Source organism: Juglans microcarpa x Juglans regia, chromosome 1S (assembly GCF_004785595.1).
Source record: "Juglans microcarpa x Juglans regia isolate MS1-56 chromosome 1S, Jm3101_v1.0, whole genome shotgun sequence".
In the NCBI taxonomy this organism is placed as follows: Eukaryota; Viridiplantae; Streptophyta; class Magnoliopsida; order Fagales; family Juglandaceae; genus Juglans; species Juglans microcarpa x Juglans regia.
Window position 1 is genome coordinate 21717830 of NC_054595.1, and position 27590 is coordinate 21745419.

Sequence of the window (27590 nt, forward strand, 5' to 3'; positions counted from 1 at the left end):
CACTCTACTATCTTAACTCACTACTATTCATAAAGAACTCAATTTAGCCCAACTTAACTTAACATCCAGACGCAGCCTGTAGAGAGGAACTTACATGCTCTTGTAGAATATGGTTTTGAGGGAAGCCATGAAATTGCATAATGTTTGAACGTCTAGGATTTTATGATCGGAAAAATGTTGACAAAAGGTTGAAGTTTGTGCTCAGAAAAGCACACCGCACTGATTTGAAAACCCCTTGGATCTGATAATGCAAACACAGTCACGTTCTCAAGCCGAATTACTGCAAGAAGAGGATACGAAGATGGAAGGATGAATATGGAATATGGGATAACTGAGATCAAAACATGCTTTTCAAAGATAAAATGATGCATAGATGGAATTGTTATTAGGTACTTTGAGATTATGAACACGTGGTATAAAAGTTAAATGCTTATATAAGCAATTTCAACTAACTGCTTGACATGTTTCGATAAGATGGAAGTTTCTGAGAATATCTAATAATTTCAAATCCTGTACATATTGGAATATTTTAGTACAACACAAAACGGTCGAGGATAAGCTTGCTTGATTGGCATAGAGACTAAACCATCATTCAGAACATCCTTCGTTTAGGAGCCATTCCAACATTTCTACTAACAATGAGAAATACTTGGGAGAAAAATAGAAGAGAAATACTTTAATCACAAATAAATCTTATAAAAATAAACTTGCAGACTAATGTGTTTGAGATTGCACGTTAGATTATAAGACCATATAAGTTGACCAGTTTATTTTTATAAAATATTTTTGTCGCACTTCTTTAAAAACCATCTTAGTGGGCCAATTTCGGATATCGTGTCGCTCAAATATCGCTTCAGCAAAAGCGAATCAACTGATAAAAGGGTTGCAGGGTGAAGAGAATAATAATGTAAAGACCATAGAAATAATTAATAAATGAATAAATCAATTCAACAAGCTTCATGATCAGTAAGACAAACAATGCTAGATTCACCGGATGAAGAGCTCAAAACTGCAAACACATTGCTGTTAAATTATAATAATTTCCTGGTAGAGAAAAATAAGTATCAAGGGACCCTTGGACGAGATATGTGATTCATACTGCAAAACATCTAAACATGGCCGACTCCTGAAAATATCGATATCATAAATTTCCAACCGACAACCGTGAATGTGCGAAGCTGCATGTTTATCGAAACTTCACTCTTCTTGTTCGAAAATTCTAATTAAATGGCTCTTGGGGAATTTGTCCACTTCTTGATACTTGGTGTCCTGGCAACCCCCTCTCTGGCCGGGGACCTGGCCGATAGAAACCATTTCCTCTTGGCTTGTTGTAGTCCCGGTCAACCCCGTCATAACCACTTCCCCTACCAAAATTCCGGGATCCAAAACGCCCCCTGGGTGCCTCTGCTTGGTAGCTAACCCTGCCCCTGCCCCTCCCTGTTCATAACAGTTTACAATTAACTGATGCCATGTTTAGAGAGTGATTTACTGAAAGCAACAAGGGACGAATATTTCTTTTATCAGTGATTATAATTTATACATGCTATGATAAATTTCAAAAATTCTCTTTTTTATCCTTTTATTAGTAACAAAGCACGAATATTTCAAATGTTATTACTTCAGGCTATTATAAATTTACCAAAAGCAAAACTCAAATGTTTCTTTTTAAAAAGAAAAAGTAACAAAGCTTGAATATTTCTAAAGTACGTTCTAAAGGCCAGGTGAGATACCATCATCAAGACAGTTACACTATGATGCAGAAAAGCATAATATGGCAAGCAAAACTAGTGCAAAAGACATTGTCTACTGGCAACAAATTGCAGCTATTTGGAAGATGGTCCTTATTTGCCTTATGTGTATTTGGAGGGAAAGAAATGACCGGAACTTCGATGATAAGAATCTTTCCATGGAGGATCTCAAAAGTTTCTTTTTCAAGACTTTATTTCTTTGGACAACAGCTATAGATTTCAATGGGACTTATGTTCATGACTCACATCTATTTCGGTGATATCCCATATTAACTAATGTGTAGATGGAGTATGGGATGTCACATTCCTTGGGAGGTAGAAATTATTGCTCTTTATAATAACTCCAATGAAGCTCCAATTGTACAATTGACTAGTTCTTTTAGAGTATGGGCCTAGATGTGGCTTGGGCTTACTTGGGGTGTTACAACTTCTTCTTCATCCGACCTAGGCGGTTACTCTTGTATATGTCTTGTGTACTCGAGCTTCACCTAGACATTCATCCTTCATCATATTCTTACTTATAAAAAAAAAAGGCCACACCCAAAGATCACTAGATCACTTGTGATCCACAGAAACTTTTTAGTAAATCACAAAAATCACAGTAAAATTTAAATAGCATGCCCCACCCCAAAACCAAAAAAAAAATCTGAAATCCTGCAGGTGATGCCAGACACCTCAGGTTTCATCTCATCAAATCTATAGCTCACCATCAGGAATGTAGTATTGATGCAATAGTTCATAAATGAAAGGACTTGGGGCGATTTTGTGACATAAGTAGTAGAAGACAACAAAATACATACTTGTTCCCCGAGATGGAATATTGCTGTTCGGTCTCCGCTCTTCAATGTATACTTGTCGTCCAGCAATTTGAACAGAACCCGCCTACAGACATATAAATCGAATAAACTTTATCACAACAAAAAAGATACACAAATCCAACAAAATTATGGAAATTCCTTATTTTTACAAGTAATAAGATGCTGCAAAAATAAATAAATAATAAAATGGGACAAAAAGAACAAAAAAGGGAAATCCCCAAAAACAAAACATCTTTATCTGGACAATAAAGAATTTTAATCTGAGAAATTAAGGATCTTGATATAGATTAGATTAATGAATTTTGGAAGTTTAAGAAGCTCAATATATATATATATATATATATAATATCTGAAAACTGATGCAAATAGAGAATTGGAACACCATCGACCAAGTTGAGAACATGCCAGAACTATGCTCACTTCAGAAGATAAATTTAAAGTTTTTTTCATGTATAGTATATGAATTCGTGATAAATAAAAAGTATTATTTATCACGGATTCTCTAAAAATATCCAGACCTTGACAGCATTCTGAACACCAGTCATATCTTCAAATTCAACAAAGGCATAGCAAACACCAACATCCTGCACATAATAAATATTTTGCTTCACATCATTGATGCTTGTAGGCAATAAAACAGCTGATAAAGATGCAAAGGGGATGAACCTTGCGACTTCTTATGACCACACCCTCATCACTGAGTTTGCCAAAATTCTTGAATTCCTCCTCCACTTCAGAAGCAGATACAGAAGGTGGCAAGTTTCTGACATAAACAGACTTGATTTCATCTACAAATATCCACACAAAATCAAATCAATCTCCATTTTTGGTATAAATGCTGCAAAAATATCACTGAAGGCAATGGCAAACAAATGAGGTCTTATCCAATTTCGAAAGAAAGGAACTTCGAAAAATAATAAGAAAATCTTGGAAGTGCATTTGAAAAAGTAAGATGCCACCTGAGATTGCTTTCTTTGGATGGACTGTATCTCTTGGGAAAATTTTGACTATGGACAATTTGAGAACTTGTCGTAATGGATTGGTGTTATATGTGTAAAAAGAGTGGGGAGTCGGTGGATCACTTTTTACTTCACAGTGAGGTGGAAAGGATGTTATGGGTGGAGATTGTTAATAGAATGGCTATTGCAAGGGTGATGCCCAAAAGGGTGGTTGATTTGTTTGCCTGTTGGCAAAGGAATAGGGTCAATTTACATATTGCGGATGTATGGAGAATGATTCCTCTATGTATCATGTGATGTCTATGGATTGAAAAGAATGGTTGAAGCTTTGAAGATAAGGAACGTTCTCTAGATGAGCTTAGAAGTTTCTTCTTCCATACTTTATTTCTTTAAGCCTCAGCTCATGTTTTTAATGGAGCCTGCTCAAATGATTTTCTTGTACCATTTTCTAGCTCCTAATTTGTAACTAGGTGTATGCTGTTTGTATACTTCCTGTGTACTAGGAGGGCTATGCCTATTTACTAGTTTTAATAAAATGTTATTTTACTTGTAAAAAAAAAAAAGAATCTGATACTCTTATGTTGTAACGGAAATGCATAATAGGAGTATTAGAAAGCAAACCTTCATCTTCCACCGTGGGTACCTCCTCTGGCACCTCTGCTACAAACCTTTCAAATGTATTTGTTGGCACAACCGATTGCTGAGTAGTGGGCTGTGATGCATGATCCCACTCTGAAGTAAGAGGTGCATTTTTGTTAGCAGATGGCTGTGAAGCAACTATTTGTGCGGGTTGTCCCTTGGCTACTCGTAACTTCAAAAAAATAAGCAAAAAAAATCAGTCCCGTGTGGAAATGGATCCTCATAATGAGTATTAAATATATTTCGTACATACAATAGAAGCATAAGTATGCTTTTGGGGCTCTCCAACAGGTTCCTCGACTGCAGAAGGCAGTTGGTCTACAGCATTCAGAGTATTCTGAAGTAAACCATTTGACTCTTCCACAGCATTGTACTCCAGAATGTCTTCAGAATCAGGGACTTGCTGCAATCGTTGCTTTGCAAAACTATAATTGTCAACTATACCATTTTCTTTTACTTCTGTAGGAGCCACAAACTCTCTTGCCTGGACTTCGCCACCAAGCAAATAATTGGACACTGCCCCAACCATCATTTTAATTCACTCAATTATTGGATGGAGGAAAATTTTCTAGTATCTCTACAAATGAAGGTTACCAAAGCTGTTCCGTATCGGATATTGGTCATGCATACACACAATTTTATATTGAACTGCAGCCAGAAACTTTACAATTTAAAGTAAAAACTACAACAAGCAGTATAAGCCTCATTACTAACATATCTGGCACATCAACAACAACAGAATTCATGGTGTTTCATTATCAAATTTTGTGTAAGCATAAAAGCAAGCTCAACATGTATACCTACAGAGATTCCATACAATGATTTTTCTGATACAATCAAAAACTTCTTTCCGTTGTCAATTAATTGAACCATAGGATTGTGATCGTTACAACCTAAGACGATGAGAACCCTTCATCCCCACAAATTATGTAGAGTGACCGTTACCTGGATCTGAAATAGCGGTAGGAGCATTTAATTTGGAATCGAGTTTACTCTGGGCTAATAACACTGCTGAATGATGGAGAATTGGTTCATCATCAACAAAGTGAAAAATGTCATTAAGCACAAAATAGCCTTTTTCCTGAGGCGCAAGGAAAAACGTCTGCACAAAGTTCCTCTTTCCACTGAAATCCTTAATTTGCACTGAACCTGAAACCATCACAAGAACACCTCCATTCCAAGATTCCAGAGAATTTGCCGTCTTAATTTCAATTCCAGTATAACCGAGTGACATAGCAAGTGCATGGATTTGCTGATAAAAGAAATAAAATTAGGCAAAGTAAAATAAGAGCTCTATTAATTGTTCAGCCATAAATGATACAGAAAACAAAAAGTGGGTATCAGAACAGAGAAATATAATCGTGAGAGAATACAGCCCATTAATATGGAACTGTTATTAAATCACGAAAACACTAGTGGGAGTAAAATTATAAGCCACAAAGTCATGTAAACTAGTACCATTTAATATCACAGCTTCCAGGAATTTCAGTACTAACTAATCATTATGATGAATCAATTACTTCAGGAATGAAAGTTGGTAAATGAGTACGTGGCACATTTGAATACAGCCAAACAAAAGCTCTTTAAAAATTAGCAATTTTGTCCCTCTGTTAGCTGGATGCCCGGACCAAACGATAAAACAGGAATTGATGGCATGTGGTCATGACATACTATTCTATTTTTCATTGCATGACATATTACTGCTACTAAATGTCCAGAGTTTTCTCGATATTTATATAACCAATGCATTCACCATTGTAAAAGAAAAAAAAATGGTTGGATCAAACATTTGTAGAGTTCATCTCCATAATGCCAACTCCAAGCACCTCAACAGATTAAACGATACCACATAAAGGGACAACATACCCGCATTGGACGTTATCACTGATTTTGAATAAGAATCATGTAATTACCAGGTACTAATTCTAAAAAAATCGAAAGAAAAATAAGATTATAGTTAAACACAAACAACCCAGTAATACCAGTTACAACATATGTCATTCTAAAACAAGAAAGAAAATATAAAACCCAAAATATAAATTGGAAGGAAATGAAAAAAAAAAACAGAGAGCGAGAAAAGAGAACAGGAGAGCATACAAGCATTGCAGTGGCGGTCTCGCGTGTGTTGCCGTCGATACGAAGCATGGTACTGGACTCGGAATAGAACTGGTATACAAAGTCGGGTTGGTGCTGCAAAACCTGGTAGTACTGCCCCACAAAATAAGTCCCCACCTGACCCATTTACCACCGCCATTAGAGAGAGAAGATTAAAACCCAGAGAGAGAGAGAGAAGGCTAAGAGATAGCAGGTACCTGATTAGCAGTGACCGGAATGGTAAACGGCGAGGCCATTTTCGAAACCCCCAAAAACCCTAAATGAGAAAAAGAAGCAGCTTCCGAATCGGAACCCTAGAAGAAGATCCAATGCCCCCTCGCCCCTGAAGATCTGAAACACACACCACCACAGAACATAACCTTACATGGTATTCTAAGATTGGCAAACAGAGCACGTACAGAAATGCAATATCAGTCAATACAAACATAGAGATCTGAGAGAAGGCTGTGCTTTAGAGAGAGAGAGAGAAGATTACCTTGAGAGAGAGTGAAAGATATTGGGGAGGATTTTTCTCTCCAGGGGTTGTGCTTTTTGTGCTTTTGCTGGGTTTTGTTGTTCGTGTTATTGTATCCATCTGTACGCACGCCATTTTCTTCTTTTCTTTTTTGACTTTTTTTTATTATTTTATTTTATTTATTATAAAGTTTCTTTCTTAATTTCTTTTTTCGGTAAGTTTTTATTTATAACTTTGACTCCTCTACTACTAGAGTAATCATATTCTGTTATTTAAAAATTATTAAAATTAATGGACAATGCTATTCGGACGAGAGACTGGATCGACAAAGTGGATTGATAAGTGTAAATCTATTTTTTTTATTTTATTTTTAATATTTTTTTATATATCTCTAAATATTTTTTAAAAATACAAATTTACTAATAATTATTTCTTTAATTATTAAATAAAAAATACAATTGATAAGATTGCCGGTCACAATTCTCAGCTCAAGAAGCATTTTTCAAAATTAATATATATAATAATTTTTATTCAATAATATATTACGATAAGATGAAAGTATGATGTTATTCGCATCTTAAAAAGTACTATTAAGGCTACCGAGAGATAGTTTGAGGTTTCGTTTGGAACTTTAACTCAACTCAATTCATCATTATAATTTTTTTAAATTTTAATATAAAATTTAATAAATAATTCAATTTTTTTAAATTTAAATAATAATAATATTAAAAAATAATATTCTAATAAGATTTTATCATCTCAGTTCAACATCCAAACGCAGCCTGAGAGTTTCTATCAAAAAGTGCAAAATACACTTTTTTTTATTTTTTTATGTTTTTTCAAGTATTTTTTAAATCACTTTAAATATTTTTAAAAAAATTCACAAATTCATTTAAAAAGACTTTCTTGAAAAAAAAAATCAATAGCTTTTATGGGATCGTGAATGCATCATTTTCTATCATAAAAATATCAAATTAAAATTAAAAATTGAAGAATTTTAAAAGATTACTCATCAAATATCTTTACCTAAATAAAAGGGTGAAGTAATTTGGTACACTTATTTAGAAAATGATCATAAAACAATATGGATGCAGAAAATAAAAGCAATCTCTTTAGCAATTTTTTAGGGTATATGAGAATAAGGAAAATATTCTTTATAAAATTAGAAGATTGTCCTATTCGAATTTATGTAATGCGTTTAGGTATATCCAAAGAAAGACACAGAATTTTGGATGATTTTGATCAAAAGGGAAATCATTGTTTTGGGTGAAAGAGATTTTTATGGAGTTACGTCACAAATCTATTATGCCTTTTTCCCAACACTCGTGCACGATAATGTTGAATCTTTTTGCATAAGCATATTCACGAACGTTCCACAAAAACTAGCATGCTAATGGTGTCTGCTTTGCCAACAACAACGTGACAGAACGCCCACAAAACAGCAAACAACATTGGACATAAACACTAACCATTGATCATTTGTTTCTTTGGGTATTTTCATTGCTTGTTTGAACTTTGAAGATATTATATCTTCGTTAGGATGCGTTTGGATGTTGAGTTGAGTTGAGTTGAGTTGATAAAATATTATTAGAATATTATTCATTATTATTATTATTATTTTAGGATTTAAAAAAGTTGAATTGTTTATTATATTTTGTGTTGGGATTTGAAAAAATTGTAATGATGAGTTGAGATGAGTTGTGTTTCTAAATAAAGCCTAAGAGTTCTATTATATACAATCATTTTTACGTATTTCTTGTCCACTCAATTGATGTGATTGGTCAAAACAATTATTTTATATTAAAAAAAAGTGAAATACGCAAAAGATACATAAAAGTAACTGCACATAAAGTTTTTACTTCATTAATCATAGGCCTAGCCAAAGAATTAGGTGTTTAATTTAGAAATTAATCTCTATCATTCCATAAAGATAGTAGAAGGATAATGAATCCTACTAGTCTTTGCAAAAAAGTAGTACCACTCCTCTCTACACGAACTGCCTTTTGTACACGTGTAATTTGTGATGAATACAAGATTATTGGAAGTTGGACGTGACATCATTTTTATTGCGAAAAATTTTATATATATATATATATATATATATATATATATTTTCAAATTTTACAAATTTGCAAGCCTGTCGTATTAGCCATTACAAACGTTGTTTGTAAGTGGCATAAGTCCTTGGTTGCACTATAAAATTAAGGATGAACTGTTGTTATACACGTTTAGGTGATCTATTGTCAAGTCCAACAACAGCCCTAACAAACTTGAACGAGTTTTATCTCAGATGTGACAAAATTCCAAGCATAATCATTACTTTTTGTGAATGAATTAGTCAGGTGAGCCCCATTTTCCCCCCCAACAACTGTAACCCAATTCGTATCAGCATACGACTTTGGCACGACATTCTTAGACTTTCATGACCATGTGTTTATTACTAACACATTTGTGTCTGCTGTATCCATAACAACATTAAAAAACCACAATAATCACTGATCAATAGTCTGCTTCTCTCTCCTGACTTTGTTGAAGAGAAGCTTAATTCATTTACCTTTCGGAAATGCTGCTGACCCAACACAAAATTAACATTGGCAATGTTGGGCTAGCAGCTAGCAGCTCTATTTGTTTAGGAAAAGATCTCCTCCTTGCTCCCATTTCTTATTCATATGTATATCAGCTGTGTTTGGTAATCAGACTACTTCACTACTATTCACAAACAGTTCACTACTATTATTTACAAATTATTAACTACTATTTACAGATTATCTGAGATCATCTCAATATCCAAACGAGCTATCTGTGAATGAAACCCATGTAAAATCAAGCATATACGCTTAACAATACTTAAGGTTTACAGAAATGGCACAATAATAAGCGAAAATAGGCCCCTCATACTAATTACTATAATAAGATTTCCAATTTCTTAGATACAATACTTGTTTGGCCAGGATAAGTAACCCACAAATGTTTTAGGCCTTGAAAGCTTATGCAGTTGTTGCTATACAGCCTCATCTATCATGCATGAGTCGATGATAATGATACTTAGTATTTTTTTATCAGCTATGCAGAACGTGATCGCGATTAGCATTAGCACAAACCATCATTTGATTTCACAATCACAAATTCTTATAGCCAAATAGCACACCCTTTTCATTTCTTGAGCGCCATTGGACTTGGAAGTTTGATCATTAACCTGCCTTTAATTAATACCCTGCTGTTCATCTTATGATCTTTTTCCTTGAGCCAGGCTTACACGCATTGCTCTCCCTTCTAGCTCCTATGACGCCAAGAAATAAATAACAAAGAGCAATTAGTAACACCAAAATATGAATGTGCAAGAGATTCAGGAAAGATGTGGGGAAAGTGAGACTACTTACCGATCCATTAAGAGATTCGAGTGCAGTTTCCATCTCTGATTTTGTGGAGTAGCATACAAAACCGTAACCACGTGACCTTCCTGTCTCTCCATCAATAAGAACCCTTGCTCCGACCACATTTCCGTGCTCCTGAAATGCTTGTGTCAAACTCTCAGACGTGACTGACCAGGACAGATTCCCAACAAAAAGCTTATGATCTGTTTCTGGATATAAAGGATCTTTAGGTTTAGGTTTGTCCGAAAAATTCACCCTCAAGGTTCGGCCCATATATTCCTGTGACAACCAAATTCTTCTAGTACTGAGCAAACAGAAAGAAAGAAAGAACTGAAACGTACCTCAAGAGTTAATAATACACGGATATATGTATGCATAAAAACACATGAAAAGACACAGAGTTTCTTACTTTTCCATCCAGATTTTGAAGAACAGCATCACAATCTTCAACACTACTCATGGTCACAAATGCAAATCCTCTGCTTCTCCCAGTGTACCTATCATACAGAACCTATAACAATTTGTATCAATCAGTAAGGACATAGTGAAACTAATACATAGGTATCCCAGTGCTGGTGTTATCTGAAGAGAAATGTAAAGCTCATATGAAGACAAAGCATTTGTTGAAATGCCTCAATGGGCGTAAACATTTCTGAAGTGATATTTCCGTAAATTGCCATTCCTTCATACAGTGCATGACTATTTATAGAAGACTCAAAATACCAAAAAATAGATTTACAAGAATATGCTAGAAGATTCTATAGAGGTACGTCTGGCATTGTATTGTTATTTGCCTTGTCATTGTAGCCATTCTGTTGAGAAGTTTGTTGTGCTTTCTGTTGTGGTATTCTGACAGTGGATGCGTGCTGTGTAGTGCTGGGTAAGGGTGTCAAATATTCTGATGTGCTAACATCCCCCCGCGATTCAAGCGGCACCGCATGGATGGTGAGGCTTGATCGTAGAAGAGAAAAGCGAGCTGTGGAGAGCGACTTTGTGAGGATATCAGCAATTTGGTCTTTGCTTTGAAGAAACTTGACAGCAAGTGATTTGGCAGCAACGTGATCACGAACAAAGTGATAGTCCAATGCAACATGTTTGATGCGTGAATGCATAACAGGATTAGCAGCTAAGTAAGTAGCACCAAGATTATCACAAAATAAAGTGGGAATATCTGAAATAATAATTCCTAATTCTGTCAACAAGGATTGTAACCAGAGAATTTCACAAGTTGTGTTTGCAACTGACTTATATTCAGCCTCAGTCGAGGATCTAGCAACCGTAGGTTGTTTCTTTGAACCCCAAGAAATTAAATGAGAACCAAGATAAATACAAAAACCGCCTGTAGATTTACGATCATCTGGGCAACCAGCCCAATCTGCATCGGAAAAAGCTGTTATTTTAAAGGAAGAGATAGGGGAAAAGAAAAGGCCAAAAGAAGAGGTGAGGCGAAGGTAACGAAGAATACGCTTGACAGCTTGCCAGTGAGCTAGACGGGGATAATGCATATATTGACAAACTTTGTTAACAGCAAAAGAGATATCTGGTCTAGTAAAAGAAAGATATTGAAGGCTTCCAACAACACTACGGTAAAGTTGTGGATCCTCAAATGAGGGGCCATTGAAGTTGAGACTGATTTAGAATGATGCATATTAGTGCAATGTAAGAGATCAGAAATATATTTTTGTTGAGAAATAAATAAACCAGAAGAATTTCTATAGACCTGAATCCCTAGAAAATAGTGTAAAATTCCGAGGTCTTTAACTGGAAAAGAGAGACGTAAAGCCGAAATGAATTCATTGATCAGAGATGTGTGAGAGGCAGTAACAATAATATCATCTACATAGACTAGGACATAGATCGAAACAGAGGCAGTAGAGAGAATAAACAGAAATGAATCAGATGTAGATGCATGAAAACCCAGTTCTAACAATCGTGAACTTAGTTTAGCATACCAAGCCCTAGGGGCTTGTTTCAGACCATATATCGATTTTCGGAGTTTACACACAAAATGAGGATAGTCAGGATTTACAAACCCAGTTGGTTGATGCATGAAGACATCCTCTTCCAGATCACCATGTAAGAACTCGTTTTGCACATCCAATTGATGAAGAGGCCATTTCCGAGTCACTGCAAGAGAAAGAATTAAACGGATGGTAACAGGCTTAACAACAGGACTGAAAGTCTTAGAATAATCAAAACCAACTTGCTGATGAAACCCTTTTGCAACAAGTCAAGCTTTTCGATGTTCTAGGGTACCATCGGCATGTCTCTTAGTTTTGAGAATCCATTTTGAACCAAGAATATTAAATCTCGGAGAGGGAGGAACCAAATCCCATATATGATTTCGCAAAAGTGCCTCAAAATCCGCGGCCATGGCATCTCGCCAAACCGGGTATTGAGGGGCAATAGTGTAGGATGAAGGTTCCTCCGAAATAGAAGCAGTTTCGGTGAGAGAGATGGAGTGTTTGGGGGGAGGCCAAGCTATTGTTCCATCTGTGTGAGTGAGAGGACGAGAATGATGGGTTTTTGATCTAGTGAGCATCGGATGTTGATTGAGAGAAGCAGGGATGATAGACGATGGAGGGTTGAGAGAGGGACTGTGCGGCGCTGGAGATAGCGATATGGGGGGAGAAACGGGTGGGTTGATTTCGGGTAGGTCTTGAGGAGTTGGGTTAGCATGCTGGGTCGGTGTGGAGTAATTGGTTTGGGCTGGAGATGTAGACGAATGGGCCGGTGTCTGAATGTTGGGAGGAGAAGATGGAGTAATGGGTAGAAGAGAGTTAGTGGGCTCGGGAGAAGAGTATTGAGCCAAAATAGAAGGGGAGGGTGAGGAATTTATTTGAGAAGAGGATGAATCCGGAACATGTAAAGTGGAACCGGTGTGAAAGAAAGGAAAGTGATTTTCATTAAATCGAACATCACGAGAGACATAAACTCGCCCAGTAGGAATATGTAAGCAATTATAACCTTTGTGATTCAAGCTATATCCAATAAAAACACAAAGTTGAGAACGCATATCCATTTTATAACGATTAAACGGACGAAGGTTGGGCCAACAGGCACAACCAAAAATCCGCAAAAAATTATAATCAGGCTGTTGATTGAATAAAGCTTGAAAGGGAGAGATATTTCTTAAGATAGGTGTGGGCATTCTATTTATTAGAAAAGTGGCAGTTTGAAATGCCTCAGCCCAAAATTTTGATGGAGCTGAGGACTATGCTAGAAGAGATAGCCCAGTTTCCACAATATGACGATGACGACGTTCTATACTTCCATTTTGAGCATGAGAATAGGGACAAGTAATGCGATGAGAGATGCCTATTTTGAGGAGAAGAGAAGAAAAGGGACGAAATTCTCCACCCCAATCTGTTTGAACAGCAATGATATTTTTGGAGAAAGTATTTTGAACAAATCTAATGAATGCTAAAAAAATAGTAGAAACTTCAGATTTAGTACGTAAGGGAAAGCACCAAATATATTTAGTGAAATCATCAACAATAGAAAAATAAAACCTAAAACCATTAGAGGATAGCACAGGCGCTGGTCCCCAAACATCTAAAAATAAAAGTTGAAAAGCATGAGTAGACCGAGAGGGAGAGAGAGGTTGGGGAAGAGTGTGAGATTTTGCTTGAAGACAAGCATTGCAAAGTGAAGAGAGAGGTGTAGAGGTGATGGGAAGGTTATGTTGACGAATAGTCAAGGAAGTAATTCGAGGAGACGGATGTCCTAAACGGGAATGCCAAATCTGAGGAGTAGTCCTTTCACCAATGAAGGCTTGAGGTCGAATAGAAGCAGTTGATCCGGAAATGAGCTCATCACATGGTGGAAGAACATATAAGCCATTCTTAACAGTGCCCTGAAAAAGTACTTCCTGAGTGTGCAAATCCTTCACAAGAAAACCAGAAGAGTTAAATTCAAAAAACACGAAGTTATCAAGACAGAACTGACGCACAGATAATAAATTCTTAGAAATGGAAGGAACATGAATTAAATTTTGGAGAAGAAATTTGCCATTTGGTGTGGGAAGAAGGCCAGTGCCAGTGTTCTGAATGGGAAGAGAAGACCCATCGCCAATATGCACTTGATCAGGTCCATTATATGGTGTGGACTCCAGATTCAAGTTGGAAAAATTAGCCGTGAAATGATTTGTAGCGGCAGAGTCTGGAAACCACTTATTGGACGAAGAGGAAGGAACTGAAGTATAATTGGCTGTGAGGGATGGAGGTGGAGAAGGTTGATAGTTGTGATTGAAGCGATGAAAACACTGGAAAGCAGAGTGACCGACTCTAGTACAGATTTGACAAGTTAGTTTGTGTTGATTTTGAGAAGAGAAAAAATTAGGAGAACCCGTATTAGTGGTTCGGGCTCCTCCTCGACCACGGCGATACCCACGGCCACGACCACGAGTGGAAGGGCTAGAAGACGGACGAAAATTGGTGGAATTCGCAGAAAAGGACGCGACAGAGAGTGTCTTTGGGTTTGATGTGCAAATCTTGATTCATGGTTTAAAAGGTAGCTAAAGACCTGTGAAATGGATAGGGGTTCGGGTCTCGTGGTGATGGAAGACACGACAGATTCATAGTCGGCTTCTAAACCAGTCAATAGGTAGATGATAAATTCATGGGAAGAAAGGGGATGACCTGCAGAGGAGAGCGAGGAGGCTAGGGCTTTAGCTTTGTGAAAATATGCGGAAATAGTGTCTGATCCTTTCTTGAGTGTAGCTAATTGGTAACGTGTTTGCATAAGATGGGCAGTGGACTGAGCCGAATAAAGATTGGTGAGAGTGGTCCAGATTTCATGGGAGGTTGAACAATCAACTACTTGAGAAAGAATGTTGTCGGTAAGAGAGGAATAAAGTGCCGAAATGATCATTTGATCTTGTAGAAGCCATGAGCTGTGGGCTGGATTGGGTTTATCATCAAGAAAGGGAGGAGAAGAAGAAACCGAGCCATCGATATAGCCATAGAGCTGGTGGCTTTTGAGAAAGGCAAGAAGTTGGGCTTTCCAAAGAGGGAAATTATCAGTGGAAAGTTTGACAGTGATAAGATGTGCAGCGGCATTGGTGAGGGAAGGATTCGGTGATGTGGAGGGGGCCATGAGAAAGGAAAAAAAATCCTATGCGGCTCTATGATACCATGAAGAGAAATGTAAAGCTCATATGAAGACAAAGCATTTGTTGAAATGCCTCAATGGGCGTAAACATTTCTGAAGTGATATTTCCGTAAATTGCCATTCCTTCATACAGTGCATGACTATTTATAGAAGACTCAGAATACCAAAAAATAGATTTACAAGAATATGCTAGAAGATTCTATAGAGGTACGTCTAGCATTGTATTGTTATTTGCCTTGTCATTGTAGCCATTATGTTGAGAAGTTTGTTGTGCTTTCTGTTGTGGTATTCTGACAGTGGATGCGCGCTGTGTAGTGCTGGGTAAGGGTGTCAAATATTCTGATGTGCTAACATTATCAAACTAAAACAAGAGAAGAAACAACTGTATGGATCGAGGGTCCCCAGAAGGCATTTGATGAGGATTTGCAGCATCAAATTTCCATCTTGACCAGGTTGAAGTTGAAAACACCACTTGTCTCAAAAGTTTAAGCTAATAGATAGGGTTATTTAATTATTTAAATTATATCTTAACGTCCTTCTCCAATCCTTGTTGAATATTTAAGAAAATTCCACTCATTCCACTTCACAACAAAAAAAACCATGACACAGATCTATTTACTCCTGTTCTCTTAAAAAGACCAGGAGCAAATCATTGAGATGAGACGAGAGGAATATATTGAAAGAATTAAAAGAAAAAAAAAAAAAAAAAAAGAACCACAAAGGACCTAAAGAACTACCCTACCCCGAGGCAAAAGAATAAAGATGGTCCGGCCATTCATCCAAGAAAATTGGCTCAAATAATCCTTTTCAAGCGTTACTCGTTCAGTAATACCACCTTGAGTTTACTCACAACTCACTGTACTTATCAACAAGCAAGAGGTCCAAATTCACCTGACATCACATCGTTCAGTAGCAATGCAAGAGGGAACCGATCACATTGACAAACTAGTCTCTTCTCCCGTCATTGCATGCAACTAGCTTTATATATAGCACTTGTTACAGAATGAACAAACATTTGTTAAGAAACTACTACAGCAGCACTGTATCTATTTTCAAACTGAGGCATGATCTGATTAGGCTAATAAAGGAGATAGAACAAGCTTGTTGGGTCCTAAATACTAAGAAAATACGCATGCCGATTACCTCAATTAGCTCTGGGCTTCCAAAGTCCTGAATAATGCCAGCAAGCTGAGCACTGTCCACACTATAAGGCAGATTCCCAAAGTAAAGCTTAGTGTTCACAGGACTTTCAGCCTCTCCATCCAATACTTCCCCTCCTCCGTTATTTTCCTCCTCTCCCAACCCTTCTTCTAAATCAGCTGTCACTGCCACCTCTTCCTGAGCAACAGCAGCTGATAACCTCAGAAGCCGCCACTTGCTCGAGATGCCGCAGACTGAAAGCTGTTCGAGCCTGAAAGAATGAGATATGGGTGCTAACATGCGGGTTGATGAAATTCTGATTTGAGGAGGGTGAGATGGGCAGTGCTTAGAGCGGATACATTTGAGGGTGTGGATGGATGAAGAGAAAGATGAGCCCACAGACGCGGCTGCAGTGGCTGCCATGGTTCGGGAACTAAGTTCTTGTACTGAGGTTCGTGGTGGTGGTTTTCTTGGATTGTGGGGGGTTGGGGGGAGTGGAAAGGCTGCATAGATAGTGAGGAACAAGAGCGGGGGATGATGGCAGTCATGTGTAAAGCCATGTAAGCTAAGCTGATGTGGGCAAATTCTGTCCAGTGAGGATATATGGGGGGATAAGGTGAGTCCAAACTAGATCAGACTTTTATATCTGTAATGGGCTTTTTCTGCCAGGGTCTGGCTTACCGGTGGGTCTAATGAAATCCATGAAGGTGTCTTTATTTTTTTTTTTTTAAAAATCATCTTACGTTTTATAATCTTTAGTTACACTTCATAATTAATTATTTTTTTAAGTGATAAGTACGTAACGTCATTTAAAATGTGCTATATTAGCCAATGTGACTATTAGGTCTCGTTTGTTTTCAGAAAACATCTCATCTCATTTCATCTAATCATTACAACTTTCCTAACTTCCAATACAAAATAAAATAAACAATTTAACTTTTTCAAATCCCAAAACAAAAATAATATTAAAAAATATATTCTAACAATATTTTATTCAACTTTTTAACTTTAATCTCAACTCATCTCATCTCATCTCATCTCATCTCTGAAAACAAACGGGCCCTTAGTGACAAAATGTAGAATGAAGAGTAGCGATCCTATTTTTTTAAAGAGTTCTATCATATACAGTCACTTTTGCATACTCCACTGATGTGATTGGCCAAATGAGTTATTTTATATTAAAAAAAGTAACGCAGCCAATCACATTAGTAGAGTGTACAAAGAGTACGAAAAAGTGACTGCACATAGAGTTTTTGTTTTTTAAAATACATTTTTACCTCTAATTTATCAAATGTTACTCATTGTAAAATTAATTTATTACATTTTTAAACTATCAAGATTTGGAAAAAAAAAATCTGCTTTCAATTTATCAGATTTTATGCACTCTAAATTGACTATCCATTTTGAATGGAAAGTTAATATTTTGGTGTTTAAAAAGTGTGTTGAATTTTTTCTCTTTTTTTAAAAAAATAAAAATAAAAAAAAAAAAGAGTTCACCTTCATTGATGATAATCCTTATGCATGCCAATTGTCAAAGATCTCTCTCTCTTTCCCAATCTAAATCCTAGAATTCAGGTAGAAACTTCAGAAAATCTGAGTTCAATATTAAAGATGAGCAACAAGAGCATACGAGTGAAACATGGTTGCCTATAATTCAACAGAAGAGACAGGTGACAAATGATTCTTGCATTTACCCTTGTATAATCGGATAAGATTTAACTCAAGTTGTATTCAATCTCGAAGTGAGTGCTTACAAGTTTGAATGAATCTCTCTGTATTGATCTTCAAATAATTAAAAAGTGCATCATTTAAATTGACAAGCCCTTTTACTCGCACCATCCTGTGTTAGCAATGGTTTGCTGCATCTGATAGCAACAATTTCATGCGTAGAATGTAATTGTTTCACATTCGAAGGAACGCCTGTGATTTTCATTACTGCACTTACATTGCCATCCCCAGTAATTAAACAATAGCAAGCCCATATGGACAGTAACCCAATTTTTTACTCCAATATGAGCACGAGTAATACTACATACAGCTGTAAAGTACGCAAGCGATGTGCAATCACTTTGAAAAAGAGTGAGGTCCACTATTAAAAAATTAATTTCTTTTCATGTGAATCTCGTATTTATTCATTTTTTTTCAAAGTAATTGCACGGCGCTTATGCACTCATGACTGCAACTATCATTTCTCTATGAGCACAGATTAATCAGTATCAGTACTAACTTCTTGGTAAATTTTAATAGAGTTTATGACTATTCACAACAATATTTAGTGAATATGATATAAATTGTACACTCCTTGGCATTCATACACTGGAATTAAAGGAAAGATTTTGTGGGGGGGGGGGGGGGGGGGGGGGGGGGGGGGGGGGGGGGGGGGGGGGGGGGGGTGAGAGATTGAAGCTCCTGGTGCAGAACTTTGCCTCTCATGTGAAGAAAAGAGAGAGAGCATGTTCCATTCTAGAAAGGAAAGAAAACCCATATACGAGTATAAATCACTGAAATATGAGTACTAACCCACTGGCAACTGATCTAGTGGTTCTAAGTTCCCATAGAGCTTGGTTTCACAGTTCTAAGATATTTTTTCTGACTTGGAACTGATAACGCTGACCCTTTCTTTCCTCTACGGTTGCTCTTACCATCGTCAGCATCCATGGAAATCCTTGTATTGAAAGGACTTTCAGCGATGGCGCTCGAGATAGCCTTACAGTGCACATGGCTGCTTTGAACCAAGTTAGGATTCTTCAAAGCTGAAGGTTGTTTCACTTTTTTACTCCTATTCTTGTTTCCAATCGTCACATCATTATCTGATTACAAAATTACCAAATCCTAAGAGTTAAAACTTTTTTCCAATAAGAATATAGACTGCAAGTTTGAATCTTGTCCGTGGGTGTGGATGTTGTGACAGTAAGAAGTGCATTATAATATAAGTGATGCAGTAGTTTCAACTTTTAGATTCAATAAGATAATTCTTTCGCTACCTAATACATACTGATTGCATAAAAATACACATTTTATAACTCAGTTCCATCTGTGAAGAGCGAAACATCCTTTTTTTTTTTAACCTCGGCTTGTCCATCTAGCCAAAGATTCTTCCCAACATCATGAGTTCATCATTGCATGGAATTCATTGATTATAAAATAAACCAATAGCTTGTTCCAATGAAGTCTTCTTACAAGGTCTCTATCAGTGCAATGAAACAAGAAACCTTCATGATTTTGAGATGTCACTATGCTCTATCAAAATGAAGTAAATGGAAACGTGAATGATTATTATGTGCTGCAACCACAGAAGAATGCATTCTAAAGTTGATTCTGTTTGAACATGGAAATCATTATGATGATAACAATCTTCTTGTGCTGCAAACCCGAAGTCTACTAAAATTTTTTAGAAGCTTTCTCCTAGTATGGTCAACTCAAAGATTTTATAAAAATAGAATAACGATCATTACAAGAACTGCCAAAAGTAAGATAGTCATCTCCAAAGATATTATTAGTTTTCCTACTCTTAATATATTTTTTTAGCATTTCCTATCATTTCATTTGGGAGTACTTATTCCTATAAGGTTTATATGAAGTTCTTGAGCGCATACACCAGGGCATTGATCATCATTTAGCCCGATTGCAATAGATAAATAAGAAAAGGAAAACGTACGATTATAATGAAATAGTTAAGTGAAATTACCTGGACTAGATAAAATGGCACGTGGACGCAGGATTGAACTGGCCCTATCATTTATTTTATCATCCTTGTCAATTTTCTTATCATTCTTCCCTACTCCTGTTAAGCAAGAGATTCAGATGTCATAACTACGAGATATGTCTATGCAAGAATATACAAGTGATTTTTTTCTCTCCAAAATTTATCAGAGCAAAACAAACCTTCAGATTCAGAAATTGTTGGCATAGATGCATTCGGTACATAAGAGATTGGAATTTTTGCTACACATAGTGGAGATAAGTCTTCATGCTCCACTTCCAAAAGGAAAAATGGGAGAGGAAGGAAACGGATAAGAAGTTAAGGATTACAGAAGTATAAAACCAACCAATCAGTATATGCGAAGGAAATACAGATAAATAATTATAACATCACCATGGCAATAAATGTTCTTAAATAATAATAACACTGCTGTAATACTGTTGCAGTTGCAAAAGCGAACCCATCTTTTAAAGTCTACAATTATTCGTATCAAGCATCGACCAACCCCAAAAATAATCAACACTTCATCCTGAAATCAGTGTCATTTGAACCAAACCAACTTTTCTTCCAACTTGAAAGGACAACATATCACAAGGATAGATGCATCAAAGCTTCATAACAGGAGTAAACCACAAAAAGATATTCATCAAAATGATCAATCTCCCTACGATAGGTTGCTCTCGTCAACCTAATGTTCATTTCATGTGCTCCAAATCTTCAGTCACGCAACAGGGTGTCAGTAATCCATAATAAAGCACTCCTGACCTAACAACACATACAGCTTCCTTTTGTGGAAATCTCATCATCAGGATGAGGATATATATTGCACTTGCCTTTGGCGTTCTAGAAAAAAACAATTTTACTTTTTCCTTGTATTCGAAGTGATTGAGCATTCCAATCTAGTCTGGGACTGAGATGGTGTCGACAGAAAATGAATTTACAGGACCTGTGGCTGTAAGTCACTCGGACCAAGTTCCTTTCCCTGTTTGTTTTCTACTTCCTGCACTACCGATTCTCTGGTAAATTTGCAGTGTGTTAAATGAGATGTCAACCAATTAGATCCTTACACATGTCAAGTGAAATAAAAGCTTGCAGCCAATGTAAAAAAGTGAAAACAGATTGTTTTGAGGTGGAGGGCTGCATGGTCATTATGTGTAAAGCTATATAAGAGGTTCTCTGTAATTCATTTAAACACAATGTAATGCAGCAAGTGATACAGGGAGGGAAAAGAGAGAAAACACGAGTGATATAAACTTTCATTCCAAGAAAGGTTTCATGAGAGGTGTTATCTTGTAATACTCTAATCTGTACTTCAATGATTTCTGCAATAAAGACAGGCTCCTAGCTGTTCCTGCCGTGGATGTAGATCATTAGAATCGAACCACGTAATTCTCTTCTGTATTTTTCTATTGCTTTTAATTGTTTAAGTTTTCTGTGGAGTTCTTGGCAATCTTGGCAAGACAGTTCAATTCTGCAAACCAATACAGTGGTGACAGAATTACAACAAGTGGCATCAAGAGCCAGGTTCGATGGGGACAGCCAAGTTCAATGTTGAGAAATTCACTGGAATGAATGATTTTGGTCTGTGGAGGATTAAGATGAGAGCACTATTGGTTCAACAAGGTCTTCAAGATGCACTTCATGGTGAAAAGAACTTGAGTTCTTTATCAGACAAAGAAAAAACACAAGTCTTGCAGAAGGCTCACAATATCATTATCCTTTCCCTTGGTGACAAAGTCTTGAGGGAAGTTCCCAAAGAAGACATTGTATCAGGAGTTTGGCTAAAACTTGAAAATATTTACATGACCAAGTCTTTGGCAAATAGGCTTCACAAGAAGACTAGGCATTATACCTTCAAAATGACTTCAAGTATGTCTATGGAAGAACACCTTGATAAGTTCAATAAAATCATCCTGGATCTTGCAAATATAAACACAAGTATAGATGATGAGGATCAAGCTATTCTATTATTGAGTTCTTTAGATTCTTCTTATGCAAACCTTAAAGAAACCATGATGTATGGTAGAGCACATTAGAAGAAGTACAATCTGTTTTGCACTCAAGAGAGCTGCAAAATAAAACTGAGGTCAAAACAGAAACTGGAGAAGGTTTGAATGTAAGGGGTAGGTCTGAAAAACCAAGTCACAAGGGAAAGAATAACAAAACAAGATCAAAATCTAAAGGAAAGCAATTAAAATGTTTCATTTGTCACAAGGAGGGGCATTTTAAGAGAGACTGTCCCGAAAGGAAACAACAAATGGGAACAAATCTAAGGAGGAGGGCAAGGCAGCTGCTGTTTTAGATGGTTATGACAGTGCAAAAGTTTTAAATGTCTCAAAGGTAGATTCTGGAAAAGAATGGATCCTAGACTCAAGGTGCTCATTTCACATGTGCTCCTCTAGGTCCTGGTTTGAGACTTTTACAGTTTTGGATGGAGGTCATGTGGTTCTAGGAAACAACAAATCTTGTAAAATTCTGGGAATTGGGTTAGTGAGATTGAAACTGCATGATGGTATGGAAAGATTGCTTAAAAAAGTAAGATACATACCTGAGTTAAAGAGGAACTTAATCTCTTTAGGAATGCTGGACCAATCTGGTTGCACCTTTAAATCAGAATCTGGTACACTAAAGGTTTCAAGGGGAGCTCTTGTAGTGATGAAGGGGGTAATTAAGAATGGACTCTACACACTAATAGGCAAGACAGTAAGTGGTGAAGCATCTCCAGTCCAACACAGAATGGGAGCCAAGGCTTTCTCATGGCACAGGAAGGCTGGGTCATGTCAGTCAGCAGGGTCTACAAGAACTTGAAAAGCAAGGTTTACTGGGGGAAGGAAAACTTGGGGAATTACCTTTTCTGTGAGGACTGTGTACTTAGGAAGTCCACTAGAGTCAGTTTCAAAATAGCAACACAACAAACAAAGCAGACTTTGGATTACATTCACTCAGATTTATGGGGCCAGAAAAGGTAAACTCACATGGAAGAGTCAAGTATTTTTTGACTATTATTATGACTACCCAAGGAAGGTATGGTTATATACTCTGAAAAATAAAAGTGACACATTTGCTAAGTTCAAAGAATGAAAAACACTAGTTGAGAATCAGGTTGGCAAAAAGGTTAAGAGATTGAGAACTGATAATGGTTTAGAATATTTTTCAAATGACTTTAATGATTTCTGTAAAAGGGAGGGGGTGGCTGGGCACAAAACAGTGAGGGAAACCCCTCAACAAAATGGTTTGACAGAGAGGATGAATAGAACCATTTTGGAAAGAGTGAGGTGCATGCTATCAACATCAGGGTTACCTAAAACTTTTGGGCTGAGGCTGCTGTTACAGTAGTGTACCTCATCAATAGATGTCCATCCTCAGCCTTAAGTTTCAAAACCCTACAAGAGATGTGGTATGGAAAACCACCTGGATATGCCCATTTAAGAGTATATGGAAGTGTTGCATAAAACTGACAAGTTGGAACCTTGTGCACTTAAGTGCATTTTTGTGGGATATCCAGAGGGTGTAAAAGGATATAAATTGTGGATTAATGAACCTGGAAGGCAGAAATGTATAGTTAGTAGAGATGTAACATTCAATGAGAAGCAAATGGCTAGAAAGAAACAAAATTCAGAATGTCAAGTAGAGTTACCTACCACTGTTGATATGCAACTTGAGGTGGAGCAATCAATGAACTCACCTTACAATCATGAAACTTGGGTTAGAAAAACTGAGGACTCAAGTTCAGAAGTTAGAAATCAAGGTGGAGAAAATACTTATCAACTAGCTCGAGACAGGGAAAGAAGAGTTATAAGACCCCCACAGAGGTATGGGCAAGCTGAGTTAACTGCTTTTGCTCTTACTGTTGCTAAGAAAGAAATTGAAATGGAACCTAGATCCTTTAAGGAAGCCATGGCTAGCAAAGAGACAGATAAATTAATGCTTGCAATGCAAGAAGGAATGGAGTCTCTAAATAAAAATAAAACATGAGAAATGGTTCCAAAACCATAAAACCAGAAACTGATTGGGTCTAAGTGGATTTATAAAAGGAAAGAAGGCATACCAGGGGTTGAACTACCTAGGTACAAAGCTAGGTTAGTAGCTAAGGGGTTTACACAAAGAGAAGGAGTGGATTAAAATGAAATCTTCTTCCCTGTAGTTAAACACGGCTCAATAAGGTTGTTACTCTCTTTTGTGGCTTACCAAGATATGCATTTGGAACAACTGGACGTTAAGACAGCCTTCTTACATGGTGAACTTGAAGAAGTCATATACATGCAACCACCTGAAGGCTTCACTACAGAAACCACAAGGAATCAAGTGTGTTTACTAAAGAAATCACCTGATGGACTTACACAGTCCCCAAGACAATGGTATAAAAGGTTTGATTCCAACATGATTCAAAATGGTTTAAACAGAAGCAACTATGACAGTTGTGTATATTACAAGCAACATGAAGGAAATCCAATATATCTATTACTATATGTGGATGACATGCTCATTGCTTGTAAGGATAAAAACCAAATTGATAAAGTCAAATGCACACTGAAATCAGAATTCGAGATGAAGGACTTGGACCCAGCAAAAAGGATTTTGGGAATGGAGATAGTAAGGGAAAGGGAGAAAAGGCTTCTCTAACTATCTCAAAAATCATACATTTCAAAAGCTATCAACAGGTTTGAAATGGATCAAGTAAAAACAGTCAACACTCCTATTGGACAACATACTAAACTGTCAGTTACTCAGATACCAAAAACAAATGAGGATAAAGAATTTATGAAGAAAATCCCTTATGCTAGCATGGTGGGAAGCATCATGTATGCCATGGTATGCACTAGGCCTGATCTAACTTCTGCAGTTAGCTTAGTTAGCAGGTTTATGAGCAATCCAGGAAAGCCACATTGGCATGCTATCAAAAGTGTTTTTCAATACTTATCTGGTACAAGGTGTTTGGGGCTAAAATTTGGAGAAAACAAGCAAGTAGGTTCTGAATTACAAGGGTTTGTTGATTCAGATTATGCAAGAAATTTGGACACAAGGAAATCCTTAACTGGTTTTGTGCTCACTGTTTTTGGAGAAGATGTCAGTTGGAAGGCAAACCTACAGCCAGTGGTAGCCTTATCAACAACTAAGGTTGAATATATTGCAATGACCGAGGCAATAAAAGAGGCTATATGGCTAAAAGGAATATCTCATAAATTAGACATGATTAATGGCAGTCTCACAATTTACTGTGATAAACAGAGCACTATACATCTAGCCAAGAATCATGTTTATCATTAGAGATCCAAACATATAGATGTCAGATTACATTTCGTGAGGGACATCTCATATCTGCTGAGGAGATTGGGGTGGAAAAGGTTCCTACTGAAGATAATCCTTCTGATATGATGACAAAATCATTACTTACAATCAAGTTTAGGCACTGTCTAAGCTTAATTAACATAGGAAATTGTTAAGTACCATTAGGGGGAACTTGTGGGAACAGCCAAGAGGGAGAAGTTAGCTTACAAGGACTAAATGCTTGCCAAGGTGGAGATTTGTTAACTGAGATGTCAACCAATTAGATCCTTACACATGTCAAGTGAAATAAAAGCTTGCAACCAATGTAAAAACTCAAGTGAAAACAGACTGCTTTGAGGTGGAGGGACGCATGGTCATTCTGTGTAAAGCTATATAAGAGGTTCTCTGTAATTCATTAAAACACAATGTAATGCAGCAAGTGATACAGGGAGGGAAAAGAGAGAAAACACAAGTGATATAGACTTTCATTCCAAGAAAGGTTTCATGAGAGGTGTTATCTTGTAATACTCTAATATGTACTTCAATTATTTCTGCAATAAAGAAAGGCTCCTAGCTGTTCCTGCCGTGGATGTAGATCATCAGGATCGAACCACGTAATTCTCGTGTATTTTTCTATTGCTTTTGATTGTTTAAGTTTTCTGTGGAGTTCTTGGCAAGACAGTTCAATTCTGCAAACCAATACAGAGGTGACAGAATTATAACACATTGCATTCCCACAAGTGTTAATTTTATTTTTCTTCACCCAAACATACCAAAACCCGGGCCCAGTTCAAACGCAGGATGTTTCCAAACAGAATACTAACCACTCAAGTTACCCCCCTCTTTTCTTTCTTTCTTTCTTTCTGTAAATTACGCTCGGAATGCAACTTACAGCATAATAACCCAAAATAGCATTTTCAGACGGAACAATTTATTTGATCGATCAATAATTACATACAATCCCGTCTATCTTTGACGAGTACTACTGAGACCGAGCAGATACTGATGTAATCTGTGAAAGCCCATTGAAGAGTTTAATCGAACAAGAAAAAAAAAAATCAATGACAGTAAAAACTAGAGCAACAGGCTCAATTGATTTAGCAGAAAACAAGATAAAACAAACAAGATGATAACTCAAATTTCACCCCGATAATCAATTTTAACATGGAGAGTCTAAAATTCAGGACATCCAAAAATCTGAATCAACCGTGGTAGCAGAACATGTAGTTTAACAAGGTAACCAGTCGTAAATATAAAAAACCAAAAACTAAAACATGCTTGGAGCAAGAAGTACCTGGAAAACAAGAATCATCATTCAACGGAAACAAAGAACTTCCCTTAGGATCATCTTGCTCGTTCTGTTCCTTCACCTTCACCTTCGGATACACTTCATGGTCCCCGAAAAGGAAAAAAAACACAAAAAGAGAAGAACCCACTTAAATACACGATTAAAATATCACAACAAACATGGCAAAACCAAGAAAATAAGAACAACGATAAGAAGACGAAGATTAAAACAAAACAAGAAACCACTTCTGTCTTCCATTTCTGTCGTTGCTGAAATTCCGGAGCTTCTTCAGCTATTTTAAGAAAACCATGAAAAAGAGAAGAAAACACGGTAAGTATGTGTTTTGCGATGCAGACGGCCATGATGTTGGGAACAACTTTTTTTCTACGAGAGCTCGATGGACGACAAAGCAAATAGGAAGGAATGTGCAATTGGTTGGGTCAAAAAGTACACTTGGCAATTCGGTGACTTCTCGGAATCAGATACGCCTCCGAAACGGAACACGTCATGTCAACACTTTTGGCAATTAGTTCCGTGTCCACTCCAATCCTTTGACTCCAATTTAGATTTGAGTCTCCGATTGAAAAATTCTTTCTCACTAGTGACTAATTATTTTTTTACATTTTATAAAAAACATTTATATATATATATATATCTCTCTATAAAAAAACACTCTTATTTTTTATAAAAAAAATTATAAGTATAGGGTGTAAAAGTAAATACTAACTGATATATAGCATTCGTCGTTGCCGATATTAAATGATTTTTTAATATATTTTTAAAGATTTTTTAAAAAAAAAATTCACAAATTTATTTAAAAATACTTCTTTAACAATTAAATAAAAATATCTCCTATACTTAAAAGTGTCTATCGCCCGATGAACAATGAGATGAACAGTAATGAACAGTAACTTATTTTAAGTTTCCTTTCTCCCCTCGCGTCCCTCTCTACCTCACAGCAAAATCACCACT

At 36.7% G+C, this 27590-nt stretch overlaps 3 protein-coding genes across 4 annotated transcripts; all 3 read right to left on the bottom strand.

The window, feature by feature from the left end:
* Positions 1–903: 903 nt before the first annotated feature.
* Positions 904–6871, bottom strand: LOC121246968 (nuclear transport factor 2-like). The gene is made up of 10 exons (XM_041145294.1): positions 6755–6871; positions 6477–6609; positions 6262–6396; positions 5110–5416; positions 4418–4680; positions 4147–4336; positions 3233–3354; positions 3085–3150; positions 2549–2630; positions 904–1437 (listed from the first exon to the last, which is right to left on the bottom strand). Exons 2-10 carry the CDS (start codon positions 6513–6515, stop codon positions 1220–1222), a joined length of 1422 nt encoding a protein of 473 aa, XP_041001228.1. The 5' UTR covers positions 6516–6609; positions 6755–6871; the 3' UTR covers positions 904–1219.
* Positions 6872–9467: 2596 nt separating this feature from the next.
* On the bottom strand, positions 9468–16966 carry LOC121247128 (28 kDa ribonucleoprotein, chloroplastic-like). Its single transcript, XM_041145469.1, has 4 exons — positions 16363–16966; positions 10517–10618; positions 10114–10386; positions 9468–10013 (listed from the first exon to the last, which is right to left on the bottom strand). The coding sequence occupies exons 1-4, from the start codon at positions 16780–16782 to the stop codon at positions 9960–9962; spliced, it is 849 nt and encodes a 282-aa protein (XP_041001403.1). The 5' UTR covers positions 16783–16966; the 3' UTR covers positions 9468–9959.
* Positions 16967–18739: 1773 nt separating this feature from the next.
* Positions 18740–27119, bottom strand: LOC121247822. 2 transcript variants are annotated; one of them, XM_041146272.1, is made up of 5 exons: positions 26864–27119; positions 26625–26717; positions 20245–20337; positions 20048–20143; positions 18740–19169 (listed from the first exon to the last, which is right to left on the bottom strand). In XM_041146272.1, the coding sequence occupies exons 1-5, from the start codon at positions 26874–26876 to the stop codon at positions 18904–18906; spliced, it is 561 nt and encodes a 186-aa protein (XP_041002206.1). In that variant the 5' UTR covers positions 26877–27119; the 3' UTR covers positions 18740–18903. The 2 variants fall into 2 exon arrangements, with proteins under 2 accessions (XP_041002206.1, XP_041002205.1); XM_041146271.1 differs by having other exon boundaries at positions 26861–27115.
* Between the last annotated feature and the right edge of the window lie 471 nt (positions 27120–27590).

Coding starts and splice junctions, on each gene's coding strand:
- LOC121246968 (XM_041145294.1), bottom strand. CDS start 6,515: ATGGCCTCGCCGTTTACCATTCCGGTCACTGCTAATCAG. Junction 4,337..4,417: donor AGCATACTTATGCTTCTATT/GTATGTACGAAA, acceptor ATTTTTTTGAAG/TTACGAGTAGCCAAGGGACA. Junction 3,355..4,146: donor ACCCACGGTGGAAGATGAAG/GTTTGCTTTCTA, acceptor GGATATTTGTAG/ATGAAATCAAGTCTGTTTAT.
- LOC121247822 (XM_041146271.1), bottom strand. Junction 20,338..26,624: donor TGATGATTCTTGTTTTCCAG/GTACTTCTTGCT, acceptor TCCTTTTGGAAG/TGGAGCATGAAGACTTATCT. Junction 20,144..20,244: donor AACAATTTCTGAATCTGAAG/GTTTGTTTTGCT, acceptor CTTGCTTAACAG/GAGTAGGGAAGAATGATAAG.
- LOC121247128 (XM_041145469.1), bottom strand. CDS start 16,782: ATGGCAGCCACTGCAGCCGCGTCTGTGGGCTCATCTTTCTCTTCATCC. Junction 10,387..10,516: donor TTCAAAATCTGGATGGAAAA/GTAAGAAACTCT, acceptor TGGTTGTCACAG/GAATATATGGGCCGAACCTT. Junction 10,014..10,113: donor TCGAATCTCTTAATGGATCG/GTAAGTAGTCTC, acceptor TTGGCGTCATAG/GAGCTAGAAGGGAGAGCAAT.